This window comes from Typopeltis vanoorti, chromosome 6 (genome assembly GCF_054136105.1).
Source record: "Typopeltis vanoorti isolate ZY-2024b chromosome 6, IOZ_Tvanoo_1.0, whole genome shotgun sequence".
NCBI classification, from domain to species: domain Eukaryota; kingdom Metazoa; phylum Arthropoda; class Arachnida; order Uropygi; family Thelyphonidae; genus Typopeltis; species Typopeltis vanoorti.
The window spans coordinates 64,304,121-64,323,262 of NC_143554.1; the positions used below are offsets into that span (position 1 = coordinate 64,304,121).

General features: G+C 39.1%; 1 protein-coding gene across 2 annotated transcripts in view; it reads left to right on the plus strand.

Moving 5' to 3' along the window:
• Window positions 1–19,142, plus strand: part of LOC150105499 (prostatic acid phosphatase-like) — a 381,909-nt gene that overhangs the window by 203,104 nt on the left and 159,663 nt on the right. For both annotated transcript variants that reach the window (XM_090394218.1, XM_090394219.1), the window contains exon 9: window positions 4,194–4,500. In XM_090394218.1, the coding sequence (XP_090250344.1) occupies window positions 4,194–4,500 (307 nt within the window). The remainder of the gene's footprint in view (window positions 1–4,193; window positions 4,501–19,142) is intronic.

Below are 19,142 nucleotides of genomic sequence, written 5' to 3' on the forward strand. Positions count from 1 at the left end.
TCATCTTGTACTATTACATTTCTAGAACAGGGATGATTTGCAGCATGTGTTACATTCAGCATTGAGATGAGAATGTCACTATGATATATGCTTTCCACTGAAACTCAAGTGCACTTAGGGAAAGAATCAGTTTGTTATGAAAAAATATGTAATAATAATTGAGATACCTGCATTTATAGATATCTCAATTAACTCATACATGATCCTGCAGTTAGTTCACATGTCTGTGGCACTTAAGATGAAAAAAAAAATTATATACGAGGTGGTACTAAAAGCTTCGGGACTAACTCTGTTTATGAGAAATTACTTTATTTATATACGTTTACACACTATCACCTTCAAAATAGTCCCATTGCATAGCAATACAATGCTTCCAGCATTCCTGCCACTTCTGGAATGTGTCCTGGAAGTCTTCAAGCACCTTGAGAAATCCACACTGTCTATTTTGTAATTCACAGAGACCTATGCCATGATTTGCCTTTCACCTCCATGATGTAGCAGTGTGCTAAGTTTAATGATTTTGCAAATAAACTTGCATGTCAAGCACCTTCTGCGATTTGCGCTGGATCTCCGCAATGGTGTCAAAACGACAACCTTTGAGCTGGATCTTCATCTTCGGGAAGAGGGCAAAGTCTGCAGGAGCCAAATCTGGCGAGTAGGGTGGGTGCGGAAGTGAGATCATGTTGTTTCCGGTGAGAAACTCATGTGTGAGGAGAGCTCGATGACAGGATGCATTGTCATCGTGGAGCATCCAGTTTTTTGTGTGCCACAGATCTAGTCGCTTTGGCCAAATGTCCTCCCTCAGATGCCTTAAAACCTGGCAGTAGAATTCTCTATTGACAGTCTGGCTCCTGGGGACGAATTCTCGATGCACAATATTGCAAATGTCGAAAAAGATGATGAGCATGCACTTGGTTCAGCTGCGGACCTGCCTCGTGGACTCTTCCACTGTGAAGACTGTTGCTTCGTCTCAGGGTCGTACCCGTACACCCAAGTTTCATCATCAGTAATGATCCTCGACATGAACGACGGGTCATCCATGGCACGCTGACAGAGTTCTTGGCAGACTTCAACGCAGTGTTCTTTCTGCTCCTGGGTCAGCAGCCCGGGGACAAACTTAGCAGCAACACAGTGCATGTTCAAATCACACGTGAGAATTGCTTGGGCTGTTCTATTATGGCACACCGACAATGGCAGCAATGTTGTGGAGTATCCTCCGATGATCCTCATGCATAAGTTGCTGAATGGTTTCAACATTTTCACGGGATGAGCTCATTGAAGGTCTTCCTGATCTCTCATCGTCTTCCAGTGATATTCTTCCACTCTTGAAGCAAGCATGCCACTCAAAACACCTTGAACGACTCATTGCAGCATCGTCATAAACTTGCCGAATCATGTCAAACGTCTCTGTGGCAGATTTGCCCACTTTCACGCAGAATTTCACATTTGCTCTTTCTTCTAACTTGCTGTCCATGATGAAATCGCAGATGTGGTAATGCACATGGTCAGAATAGCACTAGTTGCACAGCTCCCGATGTACACAGGACGATGTCTTTTGGCACACTGACTTATGTAGATCGGTGCTCCCTGTGACTATGCGTGCAGCCTTTTGCTGTCATCTGTTGGCGTGTTACAAAACTAGTCTCAAAACTTCTTGATACCGCCTCGAATATATATACACACACACACATATATATATATATATATTTGTGTTAAAGATACCAAGCTATTTTAAACCTGGTTTTACTCCATTTCCCAAGTAAGCAAACAGACAAGTCAAGTTTGCGCCTGCAAGTGTTGCAAGTCTAGCTGACCCCGCAGGTAGTGCAGGACCAAGGCTACTCATGGTAAAAGGAGATTAAGCTCTGATCACTAATCTTAATATTTACCCATAATGCAAAGCACATCTCCTGGAGGAGATGTATGATGCTTTGTATTAAAGGCAAGGGGCCACTACCCAGACCGGTTTCGACCTTTATTGAGGTCTCATCAGTGGGAGCCAGGCTAAAAATACCAAGATTTTAGTAATACAGAGCTTATAAGTATTTTACCAGAACAAGTTACCATAAGGTGTTTTAACCTTATTAAATAAAAATCTCAGGAGGAGATATAAATGTAGAAAGTATTTTACCTTGGGTATAATTCCTTGCAGCACAATTCGTTCGTTCATACCAGTGTTGGCACGTATCGTCTTTTTCATGATGACCCTTGGCAAAATTTTAGCCACATGCAATACATAGTTCTCATTTGGCAAACATTTAAAATGACAGTGTTCGCATTTTTCATAAAAATGGAGAAAAACGAGTTTCATGCAGTGATAAAACGCTTTTATTTGAAGAGTGGATGGCCGTGTAGATCAAAAAGCCAAGTTAGATGCAGTTCATGGGGACTCTGCACCAGCATTAAAGTCCATTTATTTTTGGATAAATGAGTTTAAACATGGTCGTAAGTCCATTGAAGATGAAGCATGCTCTGGACACCCGACTGAGGTCACTACGAAGGAAATGATTGACAAAATCCATGTTATCGTTATGGAAGACTGCCGAGTGAAAGTGCATGAGATTGCTGAGATTGTAGGCATCTCAACTGAGTGTATAATATCCTATGCGAAAAATTGCATATGAAAAATCTGTGTGCACAATGAATGCTGTGATTGTTGACTGTCGATCAAAAAGCATGCGAAAAGACATTCAAGCGCATGTTTGGCGATATTTAATTGCAATTTGCAGGATTTTTTGCTTCGATTCATGACTGTAGATGAAACTTGGATCCACCACTATACACCTGAGTCTAAACAGCAGTCAAACACAGTGGACAATGCCCAATGAAAGAGCACTGAAAAAAGTGAAGACTATTTTGTCAGCTGGGAAGGTTATGGTTTTTTGGGATTGCCAAGGAATTATCATGATAGACTATTTGGAAAAAGGGTAAGACAATAACAGGAGTCTATTATGTATCCTTGTTGGACCATTGAAGAACTGAAGAAAAAACAGCCAAGATTGGCACAGAAAATAAAAGGTGCTCTTTCATCAAGACAATGTACCCCCACACATCGGCCACCACAATGGCAAAATTGAGGTTCATATTGGTTCCACATCTGCCGTATTCTCCAGACTTGGCCCTGTGTAACTTTTTGTTCCCAAACCTAAAATTTTGGCTCAGTGGGGAAAAAATTTCTTTGAACGAGGATGTCATCAAGGCTATCAATGACTATTTTGCACAATTTGACAAATCCTACTTTTTTAAAAAAATCGTTTAACTTACTTTTTTATCAAACTTTTCAAAACAACCCTCGTACATCTGCTTGGTAGGGGGGGGGGGTAGCATGATTTGTCGCACCATAACACAGCTTTCCAAGCTTTTGCATCCCAGTGTACATGCTCTTTGAGCCACTGAGGACAACACTGCATGTTGGGGCTTGCAGTCCTGTCATGTAAACCCATGTTGTAAGCCTCAATTCTGAATGTTTTTGTGCAGATTTGTGTTCTAGTTGATGAGTGGAACTCTTCTTTCAAAGTGTTAGCCGACAAATGGCATGTGCATATTATCTTTCGAAGCACCCTACAGTCATATTCTGTGGGGTAGCACAATGCAGTTGTGACTCCCTGTGCTTCCCTCTCAGTATGGTATCACTGACTGTTGACCTGGGATGGCCCAATTTTGTCAACAACTAAGAGATAGGGCCAGTGGCACATTCGGGATTTAATCTTGGAGGGGGCCAAGCGCTCAGGATTTAACCTTGGGGGGGGGAGAGTTGAGTAGACGATTTGCAAATACACACTACGCATCGCATACGACCTATGACTGAGCATTTGCGGTGATCGCTAATTCATAAATAGTATAGAAATAGAAGACACGACACAACATAAATAAAAAAAATTGAATTTTAATTAGGAAAAGATTTTTGGAAAATTTTCTAGTGTTTTTTCCTTTTCTTTGGGGGGAGGGGTGCCCAGCCCCCACTCTGGGTGCACCACTGGATAGGGCTGCAACATGGCCTCTTTCAAACTCTGCCATATCACCTGGACATAGTTGCACTGACTTGGGAGCATCATATTCCTCCAACTTATACTGGCTATTTTATTTTATTCTATTTTATTATTATGCTGGCTATATTATTTTTTCTTCATAATTGAAAAAATTAATTCATTTCTGTATGTTCATATTTCAGTCAGAAACATTTTTTTTTCTAGCATGATTCTGTATTAGCAGCCTTATTAAATGCACTGGGTGTGTTTAATTATTTACAACCTCCTTATTGTGCTACTATTATTCTGGAACTACATGAAAATGTAAAGAATATACCACATTCTATACGTCTTTTGTATTTGAATGCCAGTAATCCTGAGCAACAGCCATTTCAAACGCCACATTTGCTCATTCTTCCTTTGTGTGAGGAATACTGTCCCCTTGATAAATTTATTTATCTAACTCAGCATCTTATTCCAGATGATTGGGCTTGGGAATGTTCAAGACCTGAAAAAAAATTTCCACCAGCAGGTAAGACTTTTTTCCTTTGGAAGTGGGATTTATATTAGTAACATTTTCATTTATCAAAATTTACAATCTGATGTCTCAGACATTTAGTATATGCTAAATAATTATGCAACACACAGTATTAAAAATAACTGGGTACTTGAGGTTATGATGATGTGGTTTATTTCCTGTTGATCAGAAATGTAATCTTTTGTTCCATATTTTTTTCCTCTATGAGGAAAAAGAAATCTCTTCATCCTCTATGAGGGCTGTTCAATAAGTCTGTGCAAAGTCTAGGAGATGGTGCCACCAGTATGTATCGAGGATTGCACTAAGTTTCACTCAGATAGATCTATTACTCTGTGTTTGGAATTCATTTGAGTCAATCAAGTACCTTGATTTGTGAAAAATGGATGAGAAAGAATTTCATGTAGTGAATAAACATTACTTTTGACAGCAAAATGGCTCATAAAACAAAACCTAAGTTTGATAAACATTATGGTGAGTCTGCACCTTCAATTAGAATGGTTTATAAGTGGTTTAGTAACTTTCGAAGTGGCCATATGAGCACAAGTGATGCTGAACGTTCTGGATACCCTGTTGAGGTCACTACTCCAGAAATTATTGAAAAAATGCATGATATGGTGATGGATGATAGAAGAGTGAAGGTGCATGAAATTGCTAAGGCTGTGGCATCTCAAATGACTGCGAACATAATATTTACATGAACATTTATTATTATTATTAAGAGAGACCTCCATGGAGTCAGAGACTCATCGAGGGAGGCCACATACTACACACACACCAGCTATCATACTTATTCTTGAATTCATTCACACTGCTTGCACTCACAACATCCAATGGCAATCCATTGTTATTATGCTTCTCTTTTATTATTTATATCTCTACTTATTTGTTATAATACATTTATACTCTAATTGTTTAGATTAACTTCTATTGTTTTATATCTTTCTTTTATCCTACTGGCTGCGCCATTTGTTATTATGCTTCCTTATATCCTATCCTCGTTCTTGTAGTAAGCTCACCACTAATCTTTACTTTCTCTCTCACACATGTATGCAACTCTTTTGTCTCTTATCAATTTAATATATTTCTTAGGATCTCTGCAGTCTTATTGGCCTCTCTATGCTCTAAATGTCAATTTATCACACAACAATCTGATGGAGTTCACCCTATAAGTATTAACACATTTATTTCTTTTGCTGCACCAGCTAATTCCTAGGATAGAAAGGATTCTTGTTCAGGGTGACCCCTTCAGAGAGACAATGATAATTTGATCAAGATTAATCTTATTCCTCCGCTTGCTTATTTCTTTCTCACAGTCGTGGCTCGCTTAATATATTTATACTCATGGGTTTATCCTGCTTAGTTCATTGATGATTTTATGAGCAGTAGTTTTGAATTCATATAACATAAGTAGATCAGGCAAGTACATGAATGAAACAATTTAATGTGATACATAATAATACAATTCAAGCAGGTTAATATGGTAGCACTCAATTTAGTTCAAAGGCTCTAATTATTTTGTACTAATCACACATACTAAATTGCAAATAACACTAATTCAATCATAAAGTATAAAATTCATAGGTCATCATCATGCCATTCTGATACACGTGGCCATCAATTTACACATTAAGTTTAACATAATCAGATATCTACTCGACCTCGTGGGCAAACAAATCTTAACACTGGTTCAGATCTATGCCTAGTTGTAGGCTACTCTTACAGTCCCTTAAGTTCAGTCCAATACAAATGTCCTCACAAGGAATTCACACTCTTCTATAACTGGAATTAGTATTTCAAAAGTCTACATTACCATGTCTGTCCGTGAATTCTTAAGACTTGTTCCTGCCTTGTCTGGTCATCAAGGCCTTCAATAAAGTCGCTTTAGAGGATATCTTCCGAAAAATCTGTGCGAGTAGAATCTCCGTGGGGAAAACTGGGGGGTGGCACGGTAACGTCGCCTTGAATGGACGGCATCAATTTAGTTCCTCCGTCGCACGACAACGCACAGCTATCCTAGAACACGGACATAGCTTGGCCCAATACGAACGCTACGACAGACGAACTAAATGCCTTCCGCGACTGGTCAGGAAACTTCCCCGACGACGAGCTCAGGAACCAGGAATCCAGGAAAAAAAGATCTGGAATCGTGCTTGCAAGGCCTTTTTGTTTAACTCTTTCCTCTCGGCAAATCTTGAACTTCGCGATTCACGGCAACGTGGTCACGTGTGCTAACGTCGATCACCTTAGCTCCCCTCTATTTTTTTTCACACGTGTGTCTGCCTTCCTTTCTTGGAAGATGCTTAGGTTTCCTTTTCCAATACTTCTCTCCCTCAGTGCAGGACGGCAAAGGTGACCCTTGAACTCTGACTCATAGGCCTTGCTAATTTAGTACTAGAGGCTGGCTTTTTCAAATGGATTTGCCAGCTTACATGGATCTCTATATCTGGTTCATACTTAATACAGATTATATATAAAATATAAAAGCTTATTATACAAATTCATGAAATTCCTAAATTTTAAGTGTTTTGTACTTGTAAACAGCTTACACTTATCCTATTGCCAACGTTCCATATTCTCTGCCTTAGTTGTATTTAAGGTTGTGACCTGAATATTTTATAATAAACATTTCATAGCTTATTCAGGACACAACATAGGTCCCCTCCTTTCTTAGAGAAATTTTACTCTAAAATTTTCTTTTACAACCCCGTACTTCTTGTCTTCTATTTTCCCCTTCCTGATGATGTGTTTTCCTCTCCCTTCTTTTTTTTCTTTTGATCAAGGAACTTATTGAAGATCGCTTCTCATTTTCACTGCTTACTACCCTAGACCCCATTCTTCTTTTCCTCTTATATGCTGGGGTAACCCTTCTGTCAGTGGATATGTTTCTGCCCACTATTTTAGATGTTTCATTCCTTCCAAAATATTGTCTTGTGAACTGGAGGCATCGGATCCTGTCCAGTTTCTTGTCGTGAAGGAAGCTAGGTTTACTTGGTGTCCCCTTTCATTTAGACTGACTTTTGAGTTTTTAAATTGTATTTTATCCACTTTTAGCATCCCTGAGTCGATAGAGATATCCTGGGAATTTCCCTTTTCACAGAAAACCTGATTTACTGGAGGATTTGTCTCTGTGTGTTCTTCTTGACATGTGCACAGTATTTCACCTGAAGGTTTGCTCCTATTGATGGGTCTTGGCCTTAGATTATATCTGGATTGAGTGGATTCATCTGTTCCATTTTCATTGTAGTGTTTTTCTCCCCCAGACATCGGCGATGTTTGGTTGTTCAGGCCAGCCTTCCTTTCATTCTCTCTGTGGTGATTATATCTATCTGACCAGATAGTAGTAGTGTGATCCTCTTCATCCTTGAGGTTAGCATCAATAATGTTTCTTCCCTTGATGGGCTTAGTGTTATTCCTCTCCCTGTTTTGATGCATAATTCTACCTCCTTTTCTGTAGACACTCTCTAGTGAGTCACCTTGACACACCAGCCTATCAGGCCTGGTCCTGTAAAGTTTTATTCGGTCTGAATGAACTATCAGGGTTTTTGCTCCTTTGGATCTTTCCATGATCTTTATTGTCACAGGGGATAACTTTTCCAGGATCTCATAAGGGCCAGCAGCACTTCTCCCAAATTTTCCTCCCTTCTTATTTATGGATCCTTGTTCTAGTAGGACAAGGTCCCCTGGATTCAAGTCCTTGAACTTTCTTAACTTGTTTGCATAGTTTCTAGCCCGTTGGGAACATTCCTCACTAGAGCTAACCACCATTTCATAAGCCATCTTATTCTCACCAATTAAGTTGTTCAAATAATCGTCGATGTCCGGGAAACCTGAATCCATTTGGGAATCTCTGAAGTCACTAGGAAAGTTTGGTTCAAACCCATAAAGGACCACAGCAGGGGCCTCCTTTATTGTTGTGTGCAAAGCTGTTCTGCATGCAAACAAGGTGTGTGCCAGAAAAGTATCCCTATTCGAGAGGGTGAGCTTCAATGTTCTGTTCATTCGTTCACACATCCCATTACTTTGGGGATGGTAAGGGGTGGTGAACAGCTTCTTTATTTTCAGCAGTTTGCATAGCTGAAGCATTACCTCAGCAGTAAAGTTGGAACCTCGATTGGAGAGGAGAGTTTCAGGTGTCCTGTATCTAGAAATGATGATTTTAAAGAATTTTTGTGCCACATTCCGAGCAGATTGATCCTTAATCGCCACGGCCTCTGGATATCGTGAGAACATATCTATGAACACCAGTATATACCTGTTTCCTTTCTTGGTAACCGGAAGAGGGCCCACGGTGTCCATAGCTATGGCTTGAAAGGGGCGCCTGGGGATTGGGATCGACTGTAAGGGGGCTTTTCCCAACACACTGGATTTCTTCTGGCACAAATGGCAAGAGGCCACATATGTCTAAACATCCCTCCTCATTCCCTTCCAAAGATATCTATCACGAATTCTGTTCCATGTTCTGAACACCCCTTGATGACCTGCCAGATCAGCATCATGAAAGGTGTGGAGCACCCATGGGATCATTGTCGCTGGAACCACAATTCTATCCTTCCATTTTCCTGTAACATTGTGTTTGGAAAGCAGGAGACCATCCTAGTCAATGGGTGTGATCAAATGACTCTGTGTCAAAGGACTTATCTCTCTTTAAAATTTTCTCATACACCTTTCCCCAATTTAGATCCTTCTTCTGTTCTCGTACTACCAGATTTGGGAGAAGCACCACTTCTGTGGTGCTTCTCCCAAATCTGGTGCTCAAGGGGAGTGACTGTTCTTGTTTAATACATTTACTCTTAGCACGAAAGGAAAGGCATTATTCCCTGAACTCTCACTATCTTTATGATCCGAGCCCAATGATCTGGATAGATCATTCGCAACCACGTTTTTTGATCCAGGAATATATTCCACCTTTAAGTTAAACTCCTGCATCTCCAATGCCCACCGGATGATCCTCTGGTTCTTGTCTTTCATTGAAGAAATGAATGAGAGAGGTTTGTGATCGGATCGCAGGATGCATTGTTGGCCTAGGAGCATGTATTTGAACATCCGCAAGGCATAGACTATTGCCAGCGCCTCCTTTTCTATTACTGAGTAGTTTAACTCAGAAATGGAGAGCTTTCTGCTGATGAAAGCGATGGGCTTATCGTATCAAAGGAGGTGTCTGCTGAAAGATAGAACGTCTGTCCCAGTTTTGGATACATCAATGCTGGAGATTGCGTTAGAGCAAGGTTTAGAAGATGATGCGCTTGCTGTTGCTCTCTTTCCCTTTTTTGTCAGCAGAACTATGGGCTCCATTAACTTCGAACATTCTAGGATAAACCTTCAGTAAAAATTTACCATGCCAAGATATCTTCTGACCTGTCTTATGGTGGTGGGAATTTTGGCCTTTAAGATGGCAGATATATTATTACAGTAGGTTTTATCCCATTCTTACTTACCATATCAAGATATTCCACTTCTTTGAGGAAGAACCTGCATTTCGAATACTTCAAAGAAAGTCGAGTTTCGTTCAGTCTCTTCATTACCTCAGCCAACAATCTACAGTGCTCTTCAACACTGGATGAATAAACCAGGAGATCATCCTGGAAGCATATTACTCCCTCTCCCAACATCTCTAACAGAACAGAGTTCATCAAAGATTGGAAGCTCATGGCCGAGTTCCTAGCACCCTGAGGTAGGCGGCACATTTGGTATTTCTGCCATCTGGTGGTGAAAGCAAAGTACTTCCTGTCCTCCTCCCTCAGAGGGATTTGGAAGTAGCCTGAGTTTAAGTCTAATTTTGAGAAATATTCAGCTCCTTCCAATCCTATCAACAAATCCTCAATTCTGCAGACAGGGAAGTCAATGGGTTTTGTTACCTTGTTCACCTCCCTCAAATCCAGGACGAATCTCAGCCCACCATTGGGTTTCTCTACTAGTATGAAAGGGCTGTTCCATCGGGAACTTGACCTCTCTATAATTCCAGCCCTTTCATATTCTAGCAGTAGCTTCTTGAGATTGTCCATGTGCTTGAGGGGTGTCTGGTACTGCCTTACGTATACAGGTGTGTCAGAGGTGACCTCGACAGCATGTTGGATTTTCTTTGTGCACGACAGGGAACTGACGTCTTCTGTGAACACCTTAGGATAATCACGGAAGACTGACTCAAAAAAACTTCTCTATGAGAATCCTGTCATGCTCTGAGTTTGAGTGTCTACAAGCTTCTGAGGTCAGCTTTCTTCTCCACAAATCAGTATTCCCACTATTATCGTTAGCTTCAATTTCCATGGTCATTTCCCTCTCACTAATTGGCCTTGTTGGGCTCTCAGGCTTGTACTTCTTCCCACACAATGATAGTGTCCTATTTGAGAAGTCACACACGAATTGATTCTCCTCAAGAAAGTCGAGACCCAGTATCACTTGACTCTTGGTGTCTGCCACGTCAGGAAGTACAACCAATTCATGTGTGGATTCAAAAGGGAAACAAGGTATAGAGATTTTAGTATTGACCTTTAATGTTGAACAAAGCTCAACTTTTGCAATACATGATCTTGATAGGCTCGGACAACTCAGTAAGGTTATTATAACTATCGGTTTGGAATTCCTTGACTAACTGAGTTGGAATTACGGATATATTAGCTCCGGTGTCGAGTTGGAATTACGGATATATTAGCTTCGGTGTCGAGGAGAAATTTACAGGGAATTCCTCCAACTGAGAATTCTACCAGGGACAGAGGTCGTTCTTTTCCCACCTTCACTATTGAGACTGATTGCATTTTATGTTCTCCCTTTGTCTTATTTTTATTCTTCATTGTTAGTTTACTTGCAGTTTTCTCTATTCTCGTTTCACACATACTGGAAGCCATTAAGCCAGAATTCCCTTATGGGAAAAATTTTTCTTCAGGGCCTATTAACTGTTTTTCTTTAATTTTCATCCTTAGGAGTGAGGAACGAGTCATTTCCTCTACGATCCCCTCTCGTTTTATGGCTAGAGCCAAACATCCATCCAACTCTTGTGCTTCTTTCTTAAATATTACCTTCCTTAATTCATTTCTTAAACCGACCCTAAACTGTTGGAAGGCCAACCAGATGGGATTCCTCTTCTGGGGAGGATATTCTCATTTCTTTAGTTATGGACAATATTCTGTTTAGAAACTTCATCACTCCTTCACCATTCTCTTGTATGCAGCAGTACAACTTTCTTAAAACCTCGGGACCCTTTTCCCTTGGAGAGTACCTAGATGTTATTAGTTGCTTGAATTCTAGGTACTCTGTGGTTTTTCTCATCATGGGGGAGGAGGATAGGTAAGCTTCAGCCTTACCCACCAATTTACTACGTAAAATTACGAGTAATTGGAAATCACTCCAACGGATAAGCTTTCTAATTCTTCAATATATTCGAAGTAGGATACCACATCATCAGTGTCTTCCCAAGAATATTGTGGAAATACCTGAGCAGGATTTATAGATCTAAAAAATTCCTCATTGTTCATGTTGGAACTTTGGCTCACACTAAATTGTTATTAAATATTCTAATTAATATTTTAATTCCTGCCTGATATGAATTCAAAAACCAACTCACTGTGATTGATCTATTTGTTAGTTTTTTTTTTTTTTCTTTCTCGATCGAATCACATCCTGCAGGCTGTGCCATTTGTTATTATGCTTCTCTTTTATTATTTATCTCTCTACTTATTTGTTATAATACGTTTATACTCTAATCGTTTAGATTAACTTCTATTGTTTTATATCTTTCTTTTATCCTATTCTCGTTCTTGTAGTAAGCTCACCACTAATCTTTACTTATTTTTCCTTTCTCTCTCACACATGTATGTAACTCTTTTGTCTCTTATCAAATTAATATATTTCTTAGGATCTCTGTAGTCTTATTGGCCTCTCTATGCTCTTAACGTCAATTTATCACACAACAATCTGACGGAGTTCACCCTATAAGTATTAACACATTTATTTCTTTTACTGCACCAGCTAATACCTAGGATAGAAAGGATTCTTGCTCAGGGTGACCCCTTCAGAGAGACAATGATAATTTGATGAAGATTAATCTTATTCCTCCACTTGCTTATTTCTTTCTCACAGTCGTGGCTCGCTTAATATATTTATACTCATGGGTTTATCCTGCTTAGTTCGTTGATGATTTTATGAGCGGTAGTTTTGAATTCATATAACATAAGCAGATCAGGCAAGTACATGAATGAAACAATTTAATGAGCTTTAAGGTGATACATAATAATACAATTCAAGCAGGTTAGTATGGTAGCACTCAATTTAGTTCAAAGGCTCTAATTAATTTGTACTAATCACACAGAACACTAATACAATCATAAAGTATAAAATTCATAGGTCATCATCATGCCATTCTGATATCAGTTTACACAATAAGTTTAACGTAATCAGATATCTTCTCGACCTCATGGGCAAAGTCTTACAAATCTTAACACTGGTTCGGACCTATGCCTAGTTGTAGGCTACTCTTACAGTCCTTTAAGTTCAGTCCAATACAAATGTCCTCACAAGGAATTCACACTCTTCTATAACTGGAATTAGTATTTCAAAAGTCTACATTACCATGTCTGTCTGTGAATTCTTAAGACTTGTTCCTGCCTTGTGTGGTCATCAAGGCCTTCACTACAGTCGCTTTAGAGGATATCTTCCGAAAAATCTGTGCGAGTAGAATCTCCGTGGGAAAACTGGGGTGGTGGGGGGGGGGGGCACGGTAACGTTGCCTTGAATGGACGGCATCAATTTAGTTCCTCCATCGCACGACAACGCACAGCTATCCTAGAGCACGGACATAGCTTGGCCCAATACGAATGCTACGACAGACGAACTAAATGCCTTCTGCTACTGGCCAGGAAACTTCCCCGACGATGAGCTCGACCACTATCCGAGAGATCAGGAACCAGGAATCCAGGAAAAAAAGATCTGGAATCGTGCTTGAAAGGCCTTTTTGTTTAACTCTTTCCTCTCAGCAAATCTTGAACTTCGCGATTCACGGCAACGTGGTAACGTGTGCTAACGTCGATCACCTTAGATCCCCTCTATTTTTTTTCGCACGTGTGTCTGCCTTCCTTTCTTGGAAGATGCTTAAGTTTCCTTTTCCAATACTTCTCTCCCTCAATGCAGGACGGCAAAGGTGACCCTTGAACTCTGACTCATAGGCCTTGTTAATTTAGTACTAGAGACTGGCTTTTTCAAATGGATCTCTATATCTGGTTCATACTTAATACAGATTATATATAAAATATAAAAGATTATTATACAAATTCATGAAATTCCTAAATTTTAAGTGTTTTGTACTTGTAAACAGCTTACACTTGTCCTATTGCCAACATTCCATATTCTCTGCCTTAGTTGTATTTAAGGTTGTGACCTGAATATTTTATAATAAACATTTCATAGCTTATTCAGGACACAACACCATTCCAATCCAACACCACCCTCTGAGAGAAAATCTAGCCCTCACACCCATCTCGGCAGCCTTCATTTTCAGCTTCCAAGGATGCCCTCTCGTCCTTTCCCCACCCTCCATAAATTGAAAAATTTCCATCAGTTGAAATCCTGTATGATCCTTTCAGAAGTTTGTAAGTCTCAATCATATCACCCTGTTTGCTAGTATCTGCAGTCTACAAATTCTCAATCTGTCTTCAAAATCAGTATTCCACAATCCTGATATCATTTTTAACCTTCTTTGTACTCTTTCCAATATATCAGAATCACAATGGAAACCAGGAGACCAGACCTGTGCACAATAGTCCAAGTGAGGTCTTATCAAGGCAAAAGAGGCAAAATAACATCCTTATCATTACATGTGAATGTTTGTTTCGGCATTGCAATTATCTTTTGAGTTGTATTTGCAATGTTTGCCACATTGCCCCTAAACTTCAACTTCCTATCTATTAACACTCCATGATTCCTAGCCTCATCAGTTTCTTCTATCCTAATCCGACCAATATAATATGACATCTAATCATGATGAAGTGAATGACTTTACATTTGCTGACATTAAACAGACACCCATTTTCTCATGCCCACAATTCCAGCCTATTCAAATCATTCTGCAAAGACTGCATATCAGCAGCATTCCTGATGCTCTACCCATCTTTGCATCATCAGCAAATAACTGTATGTCACTTCTCAAATCCTTCCTAATATCATTAATGTACAGACTGAATAAACAGTAGACCAAGCACTGATCCTTGTGGTACACCACTTGTTACCTTAAACCTTGCAGACTCAGAATCCCCCCCCCCCACCCCCATACCACTTTTTGATATCTGTCAGTCAGCCATCCTTTTATCCATGCTAATATTGTATAACCCCAAAACCCATTTCACTGGATCAAAAGTGTCAATGTGTGAACTGTTGCAAGGACAGCTTGAAGCTGTTTCAACTGAATCCAGAGGAATTTTTGCATTGTGTCATAACAGTGGATGAAATAAGGATTCATCACTACCAGCCTGAGACCAAGAACAGTCAAAACAATGGGTTGCAAGCAGGGAATCTGCACCAAAGAAAGTGAAAAATTGTTCCTTCAGCAGGAAAGGTTATGGCCACTGTCTTATGGGATGCTCGTGGCATAATCTTAAAAAAACTTCTTGGAAAAGGGCAAAGCAATTACCGGAGTGTATTATGCTTCTTTGCTGGATCATTTAAATAATGAAATAAAGAAAAAAACAACCACACTTGGTGAAAAAGAAGATTCTTTTTCACTACGACAACGCACCCACTCACTCTTCTGCAATTCTGACTGCAAAATTGTTAGATTTACGCTACAAAGTCCTTTTGCATCTCCCCCCCCCTACTCTCCAGATTTGGCTCCCTGAGACTCCTACTACCTGTTTCTGAACAATGGCTGTCAGGAAAGAGATTTTCATCAAAGTGGTCATTGTCAAAACAACTGCCTATTTTGAAGAGTTGGACAAATCATACTATATGGATGGGATCAAAAAACTCGAGCATCATTGGACTAAGTGTATAGACCTCAAAGGAGACTATGTTGAAAAATAAAAAATTTTTGTTCCCCCCCCCCACCAGAAAAAAATGCTTTCTTCATTTTTGCACGGACTTATCGAACAACCCTCATAAGTGTGAAGAATAAGATACTGAGGTATAAAAAAAGTTTTGATATTAATCATTAGGGATTTTATTATAATTTAGAATACATTTAGCCTGAGTTATTTGTGGTTTGAAGTTTTTGAGTTTGAAATACTTTTCTGATATACTGTGAGTATTATTATACCATTTCTTTCTTTCAATTATGTAGCCTATTGATGATGTACACTCCTGTCAGTTAAAAATGTGGTAGGTAAGAGATGGGGAAATATGTTTGCACAGAATGTATACAATGGGAAAAACTGGGTTGAGTTTGATATCACACAATAGATCGCAGTATGGCAGCTGCTCTTCTAAGCATGATTGAGACTAGTACCTAGGTTGTCTGCAGATGACTTGGGACCTTAATGCTTGCATGCTAGCTGGCCTCATTGTACTAACAGTACAAATGCAACTTCAGCTAGCATTGCCTTTCAGTGTGCAAGGCATGAGCAGTATTGATGCAGTAGATGGGATTCTTAGAGACATTCAGTCATAATCCGTTGGTTGGTAGCCTTGTACAACTGTCCTATTTGGATCTAAAGGCATTCAATTACAATCCTGCAGTAGACGTAACTAGTAACTGCAAGTTACTAGTTACGTCTACTGCACAGTGATAATTTGACCAAGCACATCAGATCTCTTTCCTATCCTGATTAAGCTTAAATTATTAAATCTTAGAACTTATACTACTACTCCCTGGGAGCCAATTCCCCCCCCCCCCCAGAAGATGGGTCTCAGTAGAGTACAGTGTGGTGGGAGTTCTTCTACAAGTACAAGTAGTTAGAGATTTTGATTAACACCTAGACTACAGGACTTGCAAAATATTACTATTATTACTATTATTACGGGCAACTCCAGGGAGTCATTAGACTCATCGAGGGAGGCCCCAAATCATATTCATCACAACTATCTGACATTCATACAGTATCTATCATACCTCGCCTTAAACTCATTCACTGTCACAGCATCCCCTACAGACTCAGGGAGCGCATTCCACTCATTCACTACTCTAAAAGTAAAGAACCCAGCTCTAACACCTTTACTAACCACACTTTTGCCCAGTTTCCATGGATGTCCCCTAGTCCTCCCACAACTATCAAGCATCAAATTTTTTGGAAGAAGAAGACTCTCCATGAAAGTAATTATCATGGAATTAGAGAAAGACGTTGGAAGTTTATTTTCCACTTGGTTAGACTATAATAAATTTAGTTTAATCCTTTATCCAAGTATAAGCAAACAAAGTTTGCACCTGAAGTATCTTAAGGACTGAGGCAACTTGTGGTAAAGGTGGACCAAGCTCTCATCACTACCTGTCTTAGTATCTCCCATAATGCAAAGCACATCTCCTTGCAGACATGTATAATGCTAATGCATTAAGGGAAGGGCCACTACCCAGACCGGTTTCGACCTTTATTGAGGTCTCGTCAGTGGGAACCAGACCCAGAGGGTGATACTAAGGTGGAAGCAATGAAGAAGTTATATTTACCTATATGAGTTGCCAAAAGGCGTCTTATCTTATTATTAAATTACTCTGGATTTAGAGAAAGATGTTGAAAGTTTTTTCCCACTTGGTTAGACTATAAAAAATTTACAGCAATTATGGGAGAGAGTTATGGGAGATACTGAGACAAGGAGTGATGAGAGCTTGGTCAACCTTTGCTACAAGTTGCCTCAGTCCTGAAGATACTTCAGGTGCAAACTTTGTTTGCTTACACTTGGATAAAGGATTAAACTAAATTTATTATAATTATCATGGAAAGTTGTGAAAGCTTGCTACATCATCCAAATCTAAACAGAAGTGATGGACTTAAGTTATCCCTTTTCCACAAATTCCAGAAATTTTTTTTTTTAAATTAATGAATTCTTGGTAAATTTATTTTATTAGGACCATGTCGCACTATATCATGTACATGTAGTTCACATGTTTTCATTGTTGAATCTTTTGGTTTCTGTTCTAGTTTTTAATTTGAAAGTCATAGCGAAGATGCTGTTGACACTAAGATGAAATTCTCTGCTAATAAAAAAATTACATAAGTAAAACCGTATTAAAGTTGGCAAAAAAGTTCTGGAGGCTATTTAAGAAGCTTAGAAATGGAGGAAAATATCTTCAGTGGTTGCTAAATGAAACCAGAAGTGGCAGAAAACAGTAGGAATGCAATGAGGAGGGTGTCAAGCCAGCAGGTGAAAAGACACTGTCAGAGAGCTCCTGAGAGATTTGTAATTTTTGTTGATTTATTAAGTATTTTCTTAGATTTACATTATGTATTTTTAGTATATTATTGTAGTTTTATTAGTATAGTTATTGTACTAAAGTGTTTTATAACATAATTTAAGAGAAATTATTAGATTTTACTATTCTTGAAAATGGCACCAAAAACTCATCGTAACAAGGCGTGACTAAAGCTAAAGTTGCTACTTAGGAGAGCGTTTGTCCTGAACAAAAACACTGCTGCAGTGATGATAATAATTTATCTGAGGATACGCTGACATTAGAAATAGCTTGGTTAAAAGAAATTATTAGGAAATCCACCAGGGAATTGGAAAACATGGAAAAACGTTTGTTTAAACTTCGACAGAATAGGAAAATACTGAAGTTGGTAATCAAAATATTGATAACAACAAGGTAAGTGTGTTAATATCTAAGAAAAAAGAGGTAATATGGTATGGTGACTCAATTTTAAAATTTGCACTTGCCAAGGGAGTTACCACTTCTAGTTTCCTGGGAGCGAAAATTAAAAATATGACAAACGAAATGTAAAAGAAATGGTAGTGCTGGTAGGTACAAATAATTTAAGTGGTGACAAACATAGTAGGAGAGAAAATATGAAAGGTCTGTTTGAAGAAGCGAGAAAGAAATGTGAAAGAGTAAAAATTGTAGGATTACTACCTAGATCTGATAGTACTGAATTAAGAAGGAGGGTGATGATAGCAAATGATTTCAAGTGCAGGCTACGTAGAAGATATGGATGCGAGTTTTTAGATGTGTGGGGTGTGTTTGATGGCAGAAAAGATTTGTATAAGAATGATGGCCTGCACTTGAATTCATTTGGCATCAGAAGTCTGGATAAATTACTTCTTGATATAAGACTTAATGCAGAGAGTCAGGGAAACTAGATCATCAAGGGAGGAATGAGGAAAATGTGTGTGAAAGTTCAACTATGGTATACAAATGAGATAAAGATATGAATGCCTTTGGACATGGTTATGTATGTGGCAAAGGAGTGGAAAAATATTGCTTTGGGTTTGGACCTTTTAAGTATGTCTGGGGAGGAAAAAGAGAAATTCTAGAACAAGACCAAGTACATTTCATATTTAATTATAAGAATAGGCTAGGTCATAATTCATTATGTCTATACACAAATGCTAGAAGCATTAGAAACAAAGGAGTTGAGTTTGTTGCTTTATTGAATACGATGTGGCATAAGATTGTTGGCATTAGTGAAACCTGGCTATCAGAATCAGATATGGTAAGTGGGGTCGAGTGTAACAGATATGCTATTTTTAGGAATGACAGAAGAGATAGGAGAGGAGGAGGAGTGCTACTA